We start from the raw sequence: 12,818 nt of genomic DNA on the forward strand, positions 1-12,818 counted from the left end.
TCTAGCGTACAGACTGAGTAAACGACCCTAAATAATTAGGCTTGTCACTACTTGTCTACATTGGCTAGATGACACAACCCCCCAAAGTAAAGGTTTTAGGTTAAAAAAACTGAAATATGGGCGATAGGTTGGATGAAAGCAAAAAAAAAATCTATCTATCTATCTATCTATCTATCTATCTATCTATCTATCTATCTATCTATCTATCTATCTATCTATCTATCTATCTATCTATCTATCTATCTATCCTGCTTTTTTAATTTTTAAGTGGTTAATAAAATGTTGACACAATAAAGACAGATTGAAAACAACATTGAAAACAAAGGAAGAAATATGTCAATGTTTTTAAATAATTTTTACTCAATGTTTTTCATGTTTGTATTTATTTATTATGGGCCTATTCATTTTTCCCCCATTTATTATTTGTATTTATTTTTAAATGATTAATTAAGTTATTAATTTTTTTTGTAAATGGAGCATACAGTATTTCATATTGTTTCGGTGAAAAGTGTTTGCACATAGTTTGAACATAATTAAATTCCATTTAAATAATCAACATTTTGGTTACACTTTACAATGAGATCCCATTAATTAGCATCAGTTTATGCACTAACCTAAATCAACTCACACTGAGCAACATTTGTTTATTTTCTTGTTTCTTGTAATTATTTATTCATTTTTCTTAACATTAGTTAACACAAATACAACTTTTTGCTAGTTCATGTATTAAATATGAACTTTTGACTTTAATAATGCATTAATAAATGCTGAAATTAACTGCATATGCAACTCAGATTCTCTATATATTAATGTCCAGCTGTATTCATTTATAAAAAATATTAATGTGTTGCTGTACATTTCCTTACACAACTTATCAGCATATTTGACCTCCAACATAAGGTAAGCACAATCATTTTAAAGATACACATGTATCAGCATTTTATGTTTATTTTTGGACTTTTGTCCTGCAAATGATGTAAGCTGATTTTAAAGGGGTCATATGATGCGATTTCATTTTTTCCTTTCTCTTTGGAGTGTTATAAGCTCTTGGTGCATAAAGAAGATCTGTAAATTTGCAAAGACTAAAGTCTCAAATCCAAAGAGATATTCTTTATAAATTCTTTATAAGAGTTAACCACACCTACCTAAAACGGCTCGTTCGAACACGCCCCCACATATCTACCTCACTATGTGGGAAGATTTGCATAAAGCCACCCAAATGTTCACGCAAAGAAAGAAGGCGTAACTTTTATTCTCGCAGTAGTATTGTTGCCGCTGCCGCCATTAGGATAGCTGGCCAATCACAGCACATCTCGCTTTTTCAGACCGATGAGCTTTGTAAAAATCTACGCATTTCAAAAAGGCGGGGCATAGAGGAGAAACAATAATGTACAGTATGTGGAAACTAATGTGTTTTTTAAACTTTAAACCGCATAAACACATTTCATTACACCAAATACACAAAATAATGTTCTTTTTAGCAGCATCATTTGACCCCTTTAAGCTTGCATCACCCATATAGTTGTCTCTTATGTAGTATCTTACCAGATACTTTTGTGTTTCATGTTACGACCAAATTCATTAGTGTACAAAAGAACAACTCTGTGTACTTTTGGAAAACATTTATTGTGAAATGACTGTGTGAAAATTGGGATGGGGAAACTGGCAGCCTGGCCACAGCAATGTCACGTGCCTTTAACACACAGCTAGCGGTGCTGTTGTAACCCTGGATGGGTGGAGAAAGAAGAAACCAACCCTCACTTCATGAGTGGCCTTTTCTTTCTTCCCCGGTATCCATCCGACTGTGGACGGCCGCCCAGGGCAGAACAAGAAGGCGAGGAGGGTCAACTTCATGAAAGGATGATGTAACTTCCAAAAAAAAAAAGTGGGCGAGAGGGTAGAAAACAAATAAAGGGGAAAAAACTGAATGGTTTAGAAGTGACATCCCATAGTCCTTTTTATTGATTGGTCTTCAAAACAGAATGGATGTCCTGACACCATGGGGTCTGCAGATATAGTTCAGCCTTCTTCCCCACTCTCTCAGCGGACAGCCTCTTATAAGGACAGGACGTGCTTGACAAAAGCTGTAAGAGGAGAAGCAGACACGCATAAGGAATGATCATCCCTACTGGCTCGCCATACAAGGCCTGAGGTGGCTGCTAAAAATAATGGACGGGATGATTCAGTGACAGGTGAGCTTATTATATCATTTTAATTAGTGCCGATAAGTCACTGTTATGCAATGTGTCCTAAAAGAAGCTAGAAGGGTTCAATCGGAGCATACCCTCATAGTGGACACTGCCGTTCTCATCCTCCTGTCCCTGCATGAGAGACTCGATCTCGGGCTCGGACATCTTCTCACCTGTTGGTGCCATGAAATGTATTGGTTAGGAATAATTTATTTCCAATACTTTTTGCTTAATAAAAAGTACTGCAGTACTATATGCTATTTTGGACATGCACCATGGTCATGCCAGAGTACCTATCTATATAAATATGGTGATAATCATATATAAATATGGTTATAATTCAGTATTGTTAATAAAAATCATATATTCATCATTCATAACTATAATCAATCAATAATTTATTTAAATAAATAAATAAATGCATTATGTATTTTATAAATTACAAATATATTTTGGCCATGTATCATGGTAGTGCCATACTATTTTTTAAAGAAATCAATCATTTTATTTAGCAAGGACACATTCATTTCATAGATAGACAGATAATGTTACAAAAGATTTTCAAATAAATGCTGTTCTTTTGAACTCACTGAACTTGAATCAAACAATCCTGAAAAATGCATCATGGTTTCCACAAAAATATTAAGCAGCACAACTGTTTTCAACACTGATAATAATAAGAAATCAGCATATTAGAATGATTTTTGAAGAATCATGTGATGCTATAGACTGGAGTAACAATGCTGATATTTCAGATTTACATCACAGCAATAAATTACATTTTAAAATACATAATGAATCAATATAATTACATAAAAAATTTAAATATATACAAATATTTCATCATTTAAATTGTATTTTTAATTAGATAAAAGCAGCCTTTTTGAGCATAAGTGACTTCTTTAAAAAAAATAGTAAATCACAATACTATGATATTACCATTTGATCACTGTGCCAAGATATAATCATTTGTTTTGTAAGCAGAGTATATTATGCAATTTACTTTCCCATGCATGGTGTGAACTACATAATAATTTCATCTTCACTCACCCAATGTTGAGAGCACAATGCGCAGCTCAGCGCCCATCACTGTGCCGTTGCCCTCTTTGTCAAAGACGCGCAGACCCTCAACGTAGTCATCATAGGTACCCTTCTGGATGGCGTCAACGGTCTTCAGCATTGCCAGGAAACCATCAAAGTCAAGTCTTTTGTTGGCCATATCTGTGTGCATATAGTTCCACATATACATCACAAATCAGTAAGGGTTTGTAAAGCATTTAGAATTACGCCTGTTCCTTTTTAATATAAAATAAATATCTTACCATCAGCAGATGGGTCACCCAGGATTTTCTTCACGTCCTTGTTGGTGGGGTTCTGTCCCAGGGCACGCATGATGTCAGCAACCTGGTTGTAGGCAACCTTGCTGTCACCAACTCTGTCGAAGAGACCAAAGGCTTCTTTGAAGTCTGTAACAGAAGGACAACAGAAGGTTATCTGGAAGTAGATTTTAAGGGTGGATCATAATGTCATCATTTGAACTAATGTACAAAATAGAAATGCATAAAACAGCAATTTATCTCACAATATAGCACCAGACAAAAATGAATTACAAATTTTATTTTTATTTTATTATTTTACAACAGTTTAGGGACATCATTACTTTAAAATTAGGTAAAGTCGAGGAAACTTAGTATCTTAGCAGTGCCTCCTCTTCCACATCTCTCCTTTGCCAACTGTACATGCAGCAGAGGAGAAAGGAAGCCAATTTAAAAAGAGCGTAGCAACTGCATTTCCATGGGCCGTGAGGGAGACCAAGTTGAAAGTGATCTGCTGACAGAAAAATAGCATCCTATGACTTCTGTTCTCCAGCAGCTGTGCACGAAGGTGGCACTTAATGCGTGACGTGACAGGCGATACCCTCAGAGAAAGTAGCCTTTGCCATACATGGTTACGGTGCTTTACGACTGACCCAAGTCAAATACAACAATGCTGACAGCAGTGGCGGCTCGTTGGGGGAGGCAGGGGAGGCACAGCCTCCCCATAATTATGAGGTGAAAATGGGAGGAGGACGATTTAATGTTAATAAAATTCACAATTAATTTCAGTTCATGTCTCAGAATGTATATTTTTTGTTTGTAATTTCACAGTTGTAATACCATAACGTGAAAGCGCTGATTTTCTATCACAAATGTGCCGAATCTGCTGATGTAATTACAACCGCTAATGATAGAGAAGGGTAGGGGGAGACCGGGGGAGCGCGGAGCTCTCGTGCCTCCGTTGGTAAAAAAAATTAGCCAATCACCATCGTATTCACTTCCAGCACTGAGGAGTGTTGAGAAAAGAACCCTCATAGGGGAGGCTAGCCTCCCTTCTGATCATTTCCAACATCCACATTACATTGGTAATAATAAGTACTATAGTCATACAACCATTTCCAAATCATAATAAACTCTGATGTGCGAAGACTCACCCTCAATCTGGTCAGCAGAGAATTCTCCAGCCTGCCAGAAAGACAACAATGGATCAATCCCACTGGCAAACCTGCCAACATCTCACAACACACACTATAGTCTGATGTAAGGAATTATTTTAAAACACAGTAGGTAACATAAGCCCTTTTTTGGACATGAGCAAAACAACAGCTTGGAAAGTGCACATATATCCAGCAGGGGAACAAACCAGCTGCATGATTTTCTCTTTAACAGTGACAAACAAACTGGGGTTCTTTATATGACACCGCTGTGTCTTGCCCCACCAAAGTTAATTTGAGAACCGAAGAAAGGTGTCCTACTTCATTTGAGTGGGCTTATTGTCAGTTTTTGAGCCAGACGAACATGAAAAAGGTACAATAAACTAGCAAGAGTAATCCAAGTACACACCATGATGGAGTTTTGGGGTGCAGGAGCGGAGGGGCAGAAGTCAAGAAGTCCTAGGAAAGTGGTCCTGAGCCAACGAGCAGCTCCTTCTTATTTATGCCATGCTAATGATGTCACTGGGCGGATCCTGCGATGCCGTGGAACTTCTTTAACTTTCTTAGGTCAAGCTGGAAGGAATGCTGCTGCTTTATCCAATGTACTTGCGCGGCTGTATTTTTAGACTATGCTCCAGGCTGCTCCAAGACCCCTTGGCTTCGATCAGCACTTTCATTTGATGTATTGTGTCTTTATTTACATAATTTCTGAATATTTTTTATCCTTAGTCAGGGATGATTGAATGTAAATCATGTTATGCCGACACAACATCTCAGGAAGGCTTTTGATTAAAATGTTGATATTTTTAACTTGCATATGGAAGTCTCGGCCACTTATGGCTAGATGGGAAGCTGGGGAAAACAGTCCTTAAAGCTTATTTTCACAGCATGAATGCATTTGCATTTTGGCCGCATTTCTTTCTCAAAATATATGACATTGTCCATGTTAAAAATAGTGTTTTTATTAAAACAAGGCTTAATAAAATGCAATTTTTTTCTTTACTTTTTGAAACTGATCGGCTGTAGACTAATGAAGTGCATGCGCTCAGATCAGTGAGGCCTATCTAATTGAAAGGAAACAAGTTAACAAAAAGATTGAATCCAATAATATAGAATAATAATGAGAGATTTTTTTGTAAGTCGATCATTTTTTACTGGAAACACCACAAGTGTAAAAAGGTGGGGAAAATCCTCAAAAGGTACAAAAATTCACTCTTTTTTGGAAAGTTGTTATACCTTGTGTGGGCAAATCAGTAACTTTTAGGCCAGTGACAAATAACATTAACTAGCATTTTCAGGAAAAGAAAATCCTCTCTGGGTCAAAGTGACCAGAACACAACATGAGGGTTAAATAACACATTACAAATAGTGCTACTCACTATGGAAATGTCCTGGTGAAACAGCTACAACTAACCAGTGCAGTTAGCAGATCAGTCATTACAGTGTTGCTCTGTGTTTTTCATTAGAGTTATGTTGTCAACACTTTTCAGCCGGGATTGTAGCACCACAGTGCATGCATTACAGTCTTTCTTGTGACAAGCTCCTTAACATTTTTGCTAATCCTCATCCTCATCCTCATCTTTATTTCATTCTATACTTTCACATGTGATATGCTGTGCTTATGCTGCAATGTTTCCTCCGAAGACACATAACACACTACAGAGCGATCATATGGTTTTAGAAGATGTGTTGTGCATAATTTGGGCTGTACATGGACTACATTTAGTTATATAAATGAACAGCTAAATAAATGAATCATTATCCACACACCATCTTATGCAACACAAGGCATTGATGAGGCAATTGATGAGGCTGCCTTGGCCCAAACTTTTTGAAAACACCATTAACAATAAAACACTTTTTAAAAAGTGGTAAGAGCAAAGAGCAGAAAAAAAGAGTAGAATTAAAATAAAAGTTGGAATATTTTGTTCAAAAACATGCATAATGTTCAAAAGGACATACAAAGATTTTTATTAATTTATTTATTTTTAAGAAGTCTTGTAAGGCTGCATTTATTTAATCAAAATACAACAATTAATCAGTAATATTGTAAAATATTATTAGAATTTAAAACACCTGTTTTCTATTTTAATACATTTTAAAATGTCATTTATTTATGTAATGCAAAGCTGAATTTTCCGCATCACTACTCCAGTCTTCAGTGTCACATGATCCTTTAGAAATCATTCACGCTCATTTGCTGCCCAAGAAACATTTCTTATTATCAATTATCAATATTTTGTGGAAACCATGAGATTTTTGTTTATTAGGATACTTTGAAAAAATAACACTTCTTTCAAAACAACAGCATTAATTTGAAATAGAACTTTTTGAAAAATGAAAAGTGAAAAGTGAAAGTGACGTGACATGTATGGTGACCCATACTTGGAATTAGTGCTCTGCATTTAACCCATCCAAAGTGCGCGCACACACACAGCAGTGAACACACACACACACCGTGAACACACACCCGGAGCAGTGGGCCGCCTTTTTGCTGCGGCGTCCGGGGAGCAGTTGGGGGTTCAGTGCCTTGCTCAAGGGCACCTCAGTCGTGGTATTGAAGGTGGGAGAGAGCGCTGTTTCACTCCCCCCACCTATGGGTTACGGGTCCGACTCTCTAACATTAGGCCACGACTTCCCCATTGTAACAACATAAAAGTCTTTACCATCACTTTTGATCAATTTAATGTGCCGTTCCTGAATAAAAGTGTTAATTGAAATAAATAAATGAATAAATCTTAATAACCTTAAAATTTTGAACAACACTCACAATCATTTTTGCAATCTGGCCCATATCATAATAGTGCAGGATTTTTTTTTTGTATTATCTGTCCTTCAGTCAAGTACATGTGTTACTACAAACTAGCAGCCAACGCAGAGACATTCCAGTCCTGCCCTGAGACCTTGACTCTTCCATCTGAATGCTGCAGAAGCCATGGAGCTGAAGACCTTGTCCCTGGGCACAAGAGCTCTATATTTAGCCGTTCTTTTAGGAGGTGTAGAGTTTCTCTGAGAAGGTCAGTAGCACCTCAAGGGTGGTTGGCAAGTCTTAGCCCTTTACACCCCCAATTCCAACCGAGTGAGCAAACTCCAGATCATAAAGCAGCTGCTCAGGTTACACTGCTCTCTTCTGTCATGGGATCAGTCCCTCAGATCTCTGGGACTGCCAGTGCAATAACACCCCACATACAGCGAGACTGATCTCAGATCAGCTAGAAGCAACACCGAAGAGACCAGCATTTAAAAAAAGCTGTTGTAAAGGCCAAGCATTGTCCATCAGCCCTTGAGAAAGTATGAGCCTTATTTGGATTTGCATGAGGGTATCAAGTGAGAGTAAATGACTCTTTAACTCACTCATCTTTACATGTGAAATATATAGTGGGTTCCAAAAGACAGAGAGCACTTGTGAAAATGCTTCTAAGTTGCATTTTTAACTCCAATATATTTTCACATTTTTAGCAATTTTAGTGAAAACGTAATTGAGAAATTAACATTAAAATTAAAATATACTCTTTTTGATTTATTAAGCTCGAGTTGTATGCACAAAAGCTGATGATTGGACATGAAGGTCCAACATGGAAAATACAAAGTTTAAAACCAATGTTTTAAGGCTGAACAATTCTTGAAAATTGGCAAAGCGATCCTTTTAATCAATTGAAACAAACAAATGAGGCAATTCTGCATCACTCTAGTGGGATGCCCCATTTGTGAGCAGCGTTTTATTTCCTCCTTGACTTTTTTATTTTGTGATGTCAGTGATACAGAATTGATAAAAGTAAATGGGGGCTTAGAAATACTTTCTTTGAATGTGTTGAAGGGTTTTTGCTTGTCATACGCAGCTTCTCAAAGGTTTGGGCTCAGTAAATTGCTTTTGAAAGATGTCTCTTAAGCTCACCAAGGCTGCATTTCTTTGATCAAACATACATTAAAACATTGATTAATGTGAAATAGTATTGCAATTTAAAAGAACCGTTTTCTATTTTTAAATTGTATTTATTCCTGTGATAGCAAAGGTAAATATTCAGCAGCCATTACTCCAGTTTTCAGAGTCACACGATCCTTCAGAAATCAGAAGAGATCCGTGCGCAGCTTATTTTTGTGGAATACACATTAAGGATTTTTTTTTTTACTAATAGAATGTTTTGATTAATAGAACAGAGCAGCATTTATTTTAAAATGAATTTTTTTCCCCCTGTAACAAACAATATGTTTTTACTGTTAATTTTGATTGAACTAATCTTTGCTGAATAAAAATAAGATTTTTTTTTTCTTAAAAACAAAACTACTTCATATAGAAAATTGAAAGCTTAACTCTTATTATTCATTATGTCATAATGTATACATAATAAACAAGGACCTCTAGATTGAGAACCGAATTATGCTAGTCTATATTTTGGTCTGTGGATCTGACCTCCTTTCATTGCTCAGTTTGAAATAAAACAAGGCTCACATGCAGTTATAGAAAGTATAGCTAAATGAATAGATCACAACTTCCCAAAGTACCAAATCATATTCAATCAGAGATTTATAGCTCCATCTAGAGGAAGAAAGGTGTGGTAGTCACCTCCAGAAAACTTGACATTGTTAATTAATGTGATAAGAGAATGTAAACAGACCACCTATCAGATATAACATCCTGTTTTTCTTATTTTTATTGTTGTGCAAATGAAAATGTACAAATGATGATGAAAGACAAATGAAAATGCTAAAAGATTGTTCCACTACCAAAAAAAATAAAAAAATCATTTTGGCAGCACATCCTCTGATATGACTACTATTATTATCAAGAGAGAAAAAAGGGAAAAATACATTACTAATACAGAAGGCAAAGCATTACTCTTACAGAAAGCATATCAACACTGTATTTTTAGTGCTACCTTAAAGCTGTAGTTCTTGTGTAATTAATTAACTCTACTTAATTCAAAAAGATGTTAAATTTACCTTGCTGTCATGTCAGAATATATCCTCACAAATACATTGAAATAGTTTATCTTTAATGAGTCATATTAATTAAAATGATACAAACAAACACGTAACGTAACAGCAGCTTCCCTTAATCTATACAGTTAGCCTAGATTCCCATCCACTTTCCATTAATGGGAAAATAATATCTCCTACATACTGTTCTCCACATGTACAGCACCTCTCAAAAGACTTAGTGTGAATTGTGACAGATCAGCGGCATACAGACGCACATGCAGAGTGAGACAGTACTATTCCACCATTAGAGGACGAGTTCTTCTGGCTCGAGGAAGCTTAAGCGTAAAGGCTCAGTCGTCTGGAACAGTCTGGAACGAGGAAATTTGACGTTAACAAGGGTTTTATTTGCATAATAATGTCTGGACAGTTAAACATTCAAAAGTAGAGGTGTAGTTACCTTTACACCTCAAAAGCAGGGAACTTGGCTCTAGTTGGTTGCAGCAAGTCAGCCAGGAAATAAATTGTGCCTGCCATCCCTTCATGCATGAGAAAATATGACAAACACGGAGGTATAGTAATATAGTGTTTCTTGAGCAGCAAATCAGCAAATTAGAACGATTTCTGAATGATCATGTGACACTTAGCACTGGAGTAATGATGCTGACAGCTTCACCATCACAGGAATTAATTACATTTATAATATATATAAAAACAGAAAACAGTTCTTGAAAATTGTAAGAATATTACCCAATATTACTGTTTTTACTGTATTTTCGATCAAATAAATGCAGCCTTGGTGAGCTTAAGAGGCTTCTTGCATGAACATTAAAAAAAAGACTGACACCAAACTTTTAAACGGTGGTGTACATATGCATGTGTAACATTTACTCTACCTTCAAACAGTGACAACGGTGTATCTGGAGTCCGGCAGCCATGTTTTCCATAATTCATGCACCAGTCTGCAAACTGTAGATGAGAAGACAAAAAGTATGTGCTGTGTGTACATTAATGAGGAAAAAAATTAACTTAAATGATTTTAGCAAATGGCTGCAATATAACAAAGAGTGAAAAATTTAAGGGGGTCTGAATACTTTCCGTACCCACTGTGTGTATAAAAGACCCTCTATAGAACACAACATATATTGTAAGGTTGAGAGGGGTTAGACTCACCATGCAGGCTCTGTAGAGGTGTTTGGGATCCTGGGTGATCTTGTACAGGGCCAGGAAGCCATATGCGTTTCCAGCAGCTCCATGACAGAGGCCGTAGCCTTTCTTCAGCAAACCCCTCTGCCAGATCACCTCCCCACAGTGCAGCGCGTCCTCCAGATACTGCCTCACACCAAACACCTGGAGAGGAAATGTTATGTTTTCTTGAGGCTTCTGCATGTCTGCTCGTGTGTAATGTTGTTTACTCACACTTGATGGCACTGTAATACCAAGAGCTAAAAAGAAGAGTTTCTGCTCGTTAAAAAAACTAAACAAAAAAATAACAAATAAAGAAAATAAATAACATATACAAATAACATGATAATAATAGGACATTTTTTAATTCAGTGAAGGGTTATAATAGTTGACTAATTCTAAAACCATAAAAACACACACAATGTTAACTGAAATTATATATATATATATATATATATAGTAATTATTTTATTTCAGCTAGTTGCCAAGGCAACATTTCTCATTTTCATTTAGTTTACCTTGATTTACTAAGGCAACTAAAACTGAAAAAAAAAGACAAAAAAAAACCCCAGATAAAAATTTGTATCTCAATTATAAAAAAATAACACTAATTCAGAGACACTGAATACTGGCTTAATTCACCCAAAAATGAAAATTAGCCCATAAATTACTCACCCTCAAGTCATCCTAGGTGTACATGACTTCCTTCTTTCAGATGAATCCAGTCGGAGTTATATTAAAAATTGTCTTTGATATTTCAAGCTGTTTAATGCCACTCAGCGGGTGTTACATGCATCCGTCCAAAAGCACTTAATTAAAATGCGCCCATCCATTAAAAAAAAAAAATAAAATAAAAAAATAAAAGTGTCTCACACGGCTCTGGGGGGGTGAACAAAGGCCTTTTGTAGCGAATCGACGCGTTTTTGTAAGAAAAATATCCATATTCAAAACGTAATAATCACTTTAATGTAGCTTGCGCTCACTGTTGTAAGCAGAAGCAGTTCCGGGGGAATGACCTCTGAGGTCAGCTTTGCGCATGCACCGCTCAGAAGTGACGCACACGGAAGTGCAGGGGAGAGATCAAAACAAAACAACGGTCACTTAGAAGTAGGGATGTGCGATATTGACAAAAAATTATATCTCGATATTTTATGGGATTTTATCGATAACGATAATTAGATGATATTTTGATGAGTGTGTTATTGTGCTGGTACCTTAAGGACTGCCGAAGACAGCTCACTCCTAATGTTTTTAATATTCTTAATATTCTGTGTGGTGGTCAGTTCATACTGATAGAAATTCATCTTTTCCAATAAGTTTTAACAGATTTTTGCATTTTATGGGCATTTTTACCTTTATAAAGCCATTTTTTCTTAAAGTGTCCATTATCTTTTGAGTCAAATTCTTACATATAATCAGGGAATTAGAATAATAAGACATTTGTTACCAAGCAACTTAAATCAACACAGAAGCTGCATCTGAAGTGGCATTTAGATGTATTCAATGTCACATTTGTAATCGTGGTAATTTACATGAAAAAGAAAAAAGAAAAAGCCAAAATTTGAAATTAAAACCGTGGCAGCAAATCACTGTTAATAAGTGAGTCATTGCGATTGAACCGAATCATTTAAACGGCTGATTCATTCAAGAACGAAACACCGTCATGTTGCTCAGACTCAGACTAGAGCAAAAACAAGCAATATGGCGTCTAAAACATAGGTCTCTTAATGAACTTATTGTTTCATGAATTCAATGTCACATTTGTAATCATGGTAATTTTTGGAGAAAAACGGCACGCTTCGTGTGAAATTTAATAACTATATGAAGTGGTATAAATATATCATCTGCCCGGAACTGCTTCCGTGTACAACAGTGAGCGCAAGCTCTTTTTTTTATGGATGGGTGCTTTTTATTTAACTTATTTTGGAATGAAACACTGCAACACCCGCTGAGTGCCATGAAACAGCTTGAAAGATCAAAGACAATTTTTTTATATAACTCTGACTGGATTCGTCTGAAAGAAGAAAGTCATATACACTTAGGATGACTTGAGGGGG

General features: G+C 36.2%; 2 protein-coding genes across 2 annotated transcripts in view; both read right to left on the bottom strand.

The window, feature by feature from the left end:
* Positions 1-1,716: 1,716 nt before the first annotated feature.
* On the bottom strand, positions 1,717-5,169 carry mylz3 (myosin, light polypeptide 3, skeletal muscle). The gene is made up of 6 exons (XM_016249927.1): positions 5,069-5,169; positions 4,660-4,690; positions 3,512-3,655; positions 3,240-3,410; positions 2,285-2,362; positions 1,717-2,084 (listed from the first exon to the last, which is right to left on the bottom strand). The coding sequence occupies exons 1-6, from the start codon at positions 5,069-5,071 to the stop codon at positions 2,056-2,058; spliced, it is 456 nt and encodes a 151-aa protein (XP_016105413.1). The 5' UTR covers positions 5,072-5,169; the 3' UTR covers positions 1,717-2,055.
* A 4,126-nt stretch (positions 5,170-9,295) lies between these two features.
* Positions 9,296-12,818, bottom strand: part of LOC107564761 (lanC-like protein 1) — a 9,719-nt gene continuing 6,196 nt past the window's right edge. Inside the window, exons 8-11 of the mRNA XM_016249917.1 lie at positions 10,750-10,926; positions 10,473-10,545; positions 10,037-10,115; positions 9,296-9,947 (exon numbers count right to left, since the gene is read on the bottom strand). Coding sequence (XP_016105403.1) covers positions 10,039-10,115; positions 10,473-10,545; positions 10,750-10,926 — 327 coding nt within the window. The 3' untranslated portion in view covers positions 9,296-9,947; positions 10,037-10,038. The remainder of the gene's footprint in view (positions 9,948-10,036; positions 10,116-10,472; positions 10,546-10,749; positions 10,927-12,818) is intronic.

This window comes from Sinocyclocheilus grahami, unplaced genomic scaffold (genome assembly GCF_001515645.1).
Source record: "Sinocyclocheilus grahami isolate Dianchi unplaced genomic scaffold, SAMN03320097.WGS_v1.1 scaffold25.1, whole genome shotgun sequence".
In the NCBI taxonomy this organism is placed as follows: domain Eukaryota; kingdom Metazoa; phylum Chordata; class Actinopteri; order Cypriniformes; family Cyprinidae; genus Sinocyclocheilus; species Sinocyclocheilus grahami.

Bases quoted from the DNA above. Each gene is read 5' to 3' on its own strand.
- mylz3 (XM_016249927.1), bottom strand. The intron at 3,656-4,659 runs GTGAGTCTTCGC...CTTCTGTTACAG, and splicing joins CTCTGCTGACCAGATTGAGG to ACTTCAAAGAAGCCTTTGGT. The intron at 2,363-3,239 runs GTGAGTGAAGAT...TGGCACCAACAG, and splicing joins CATTGTGCTCTCAACATTGG to GTGAGAAGATGTCCGAGCCC.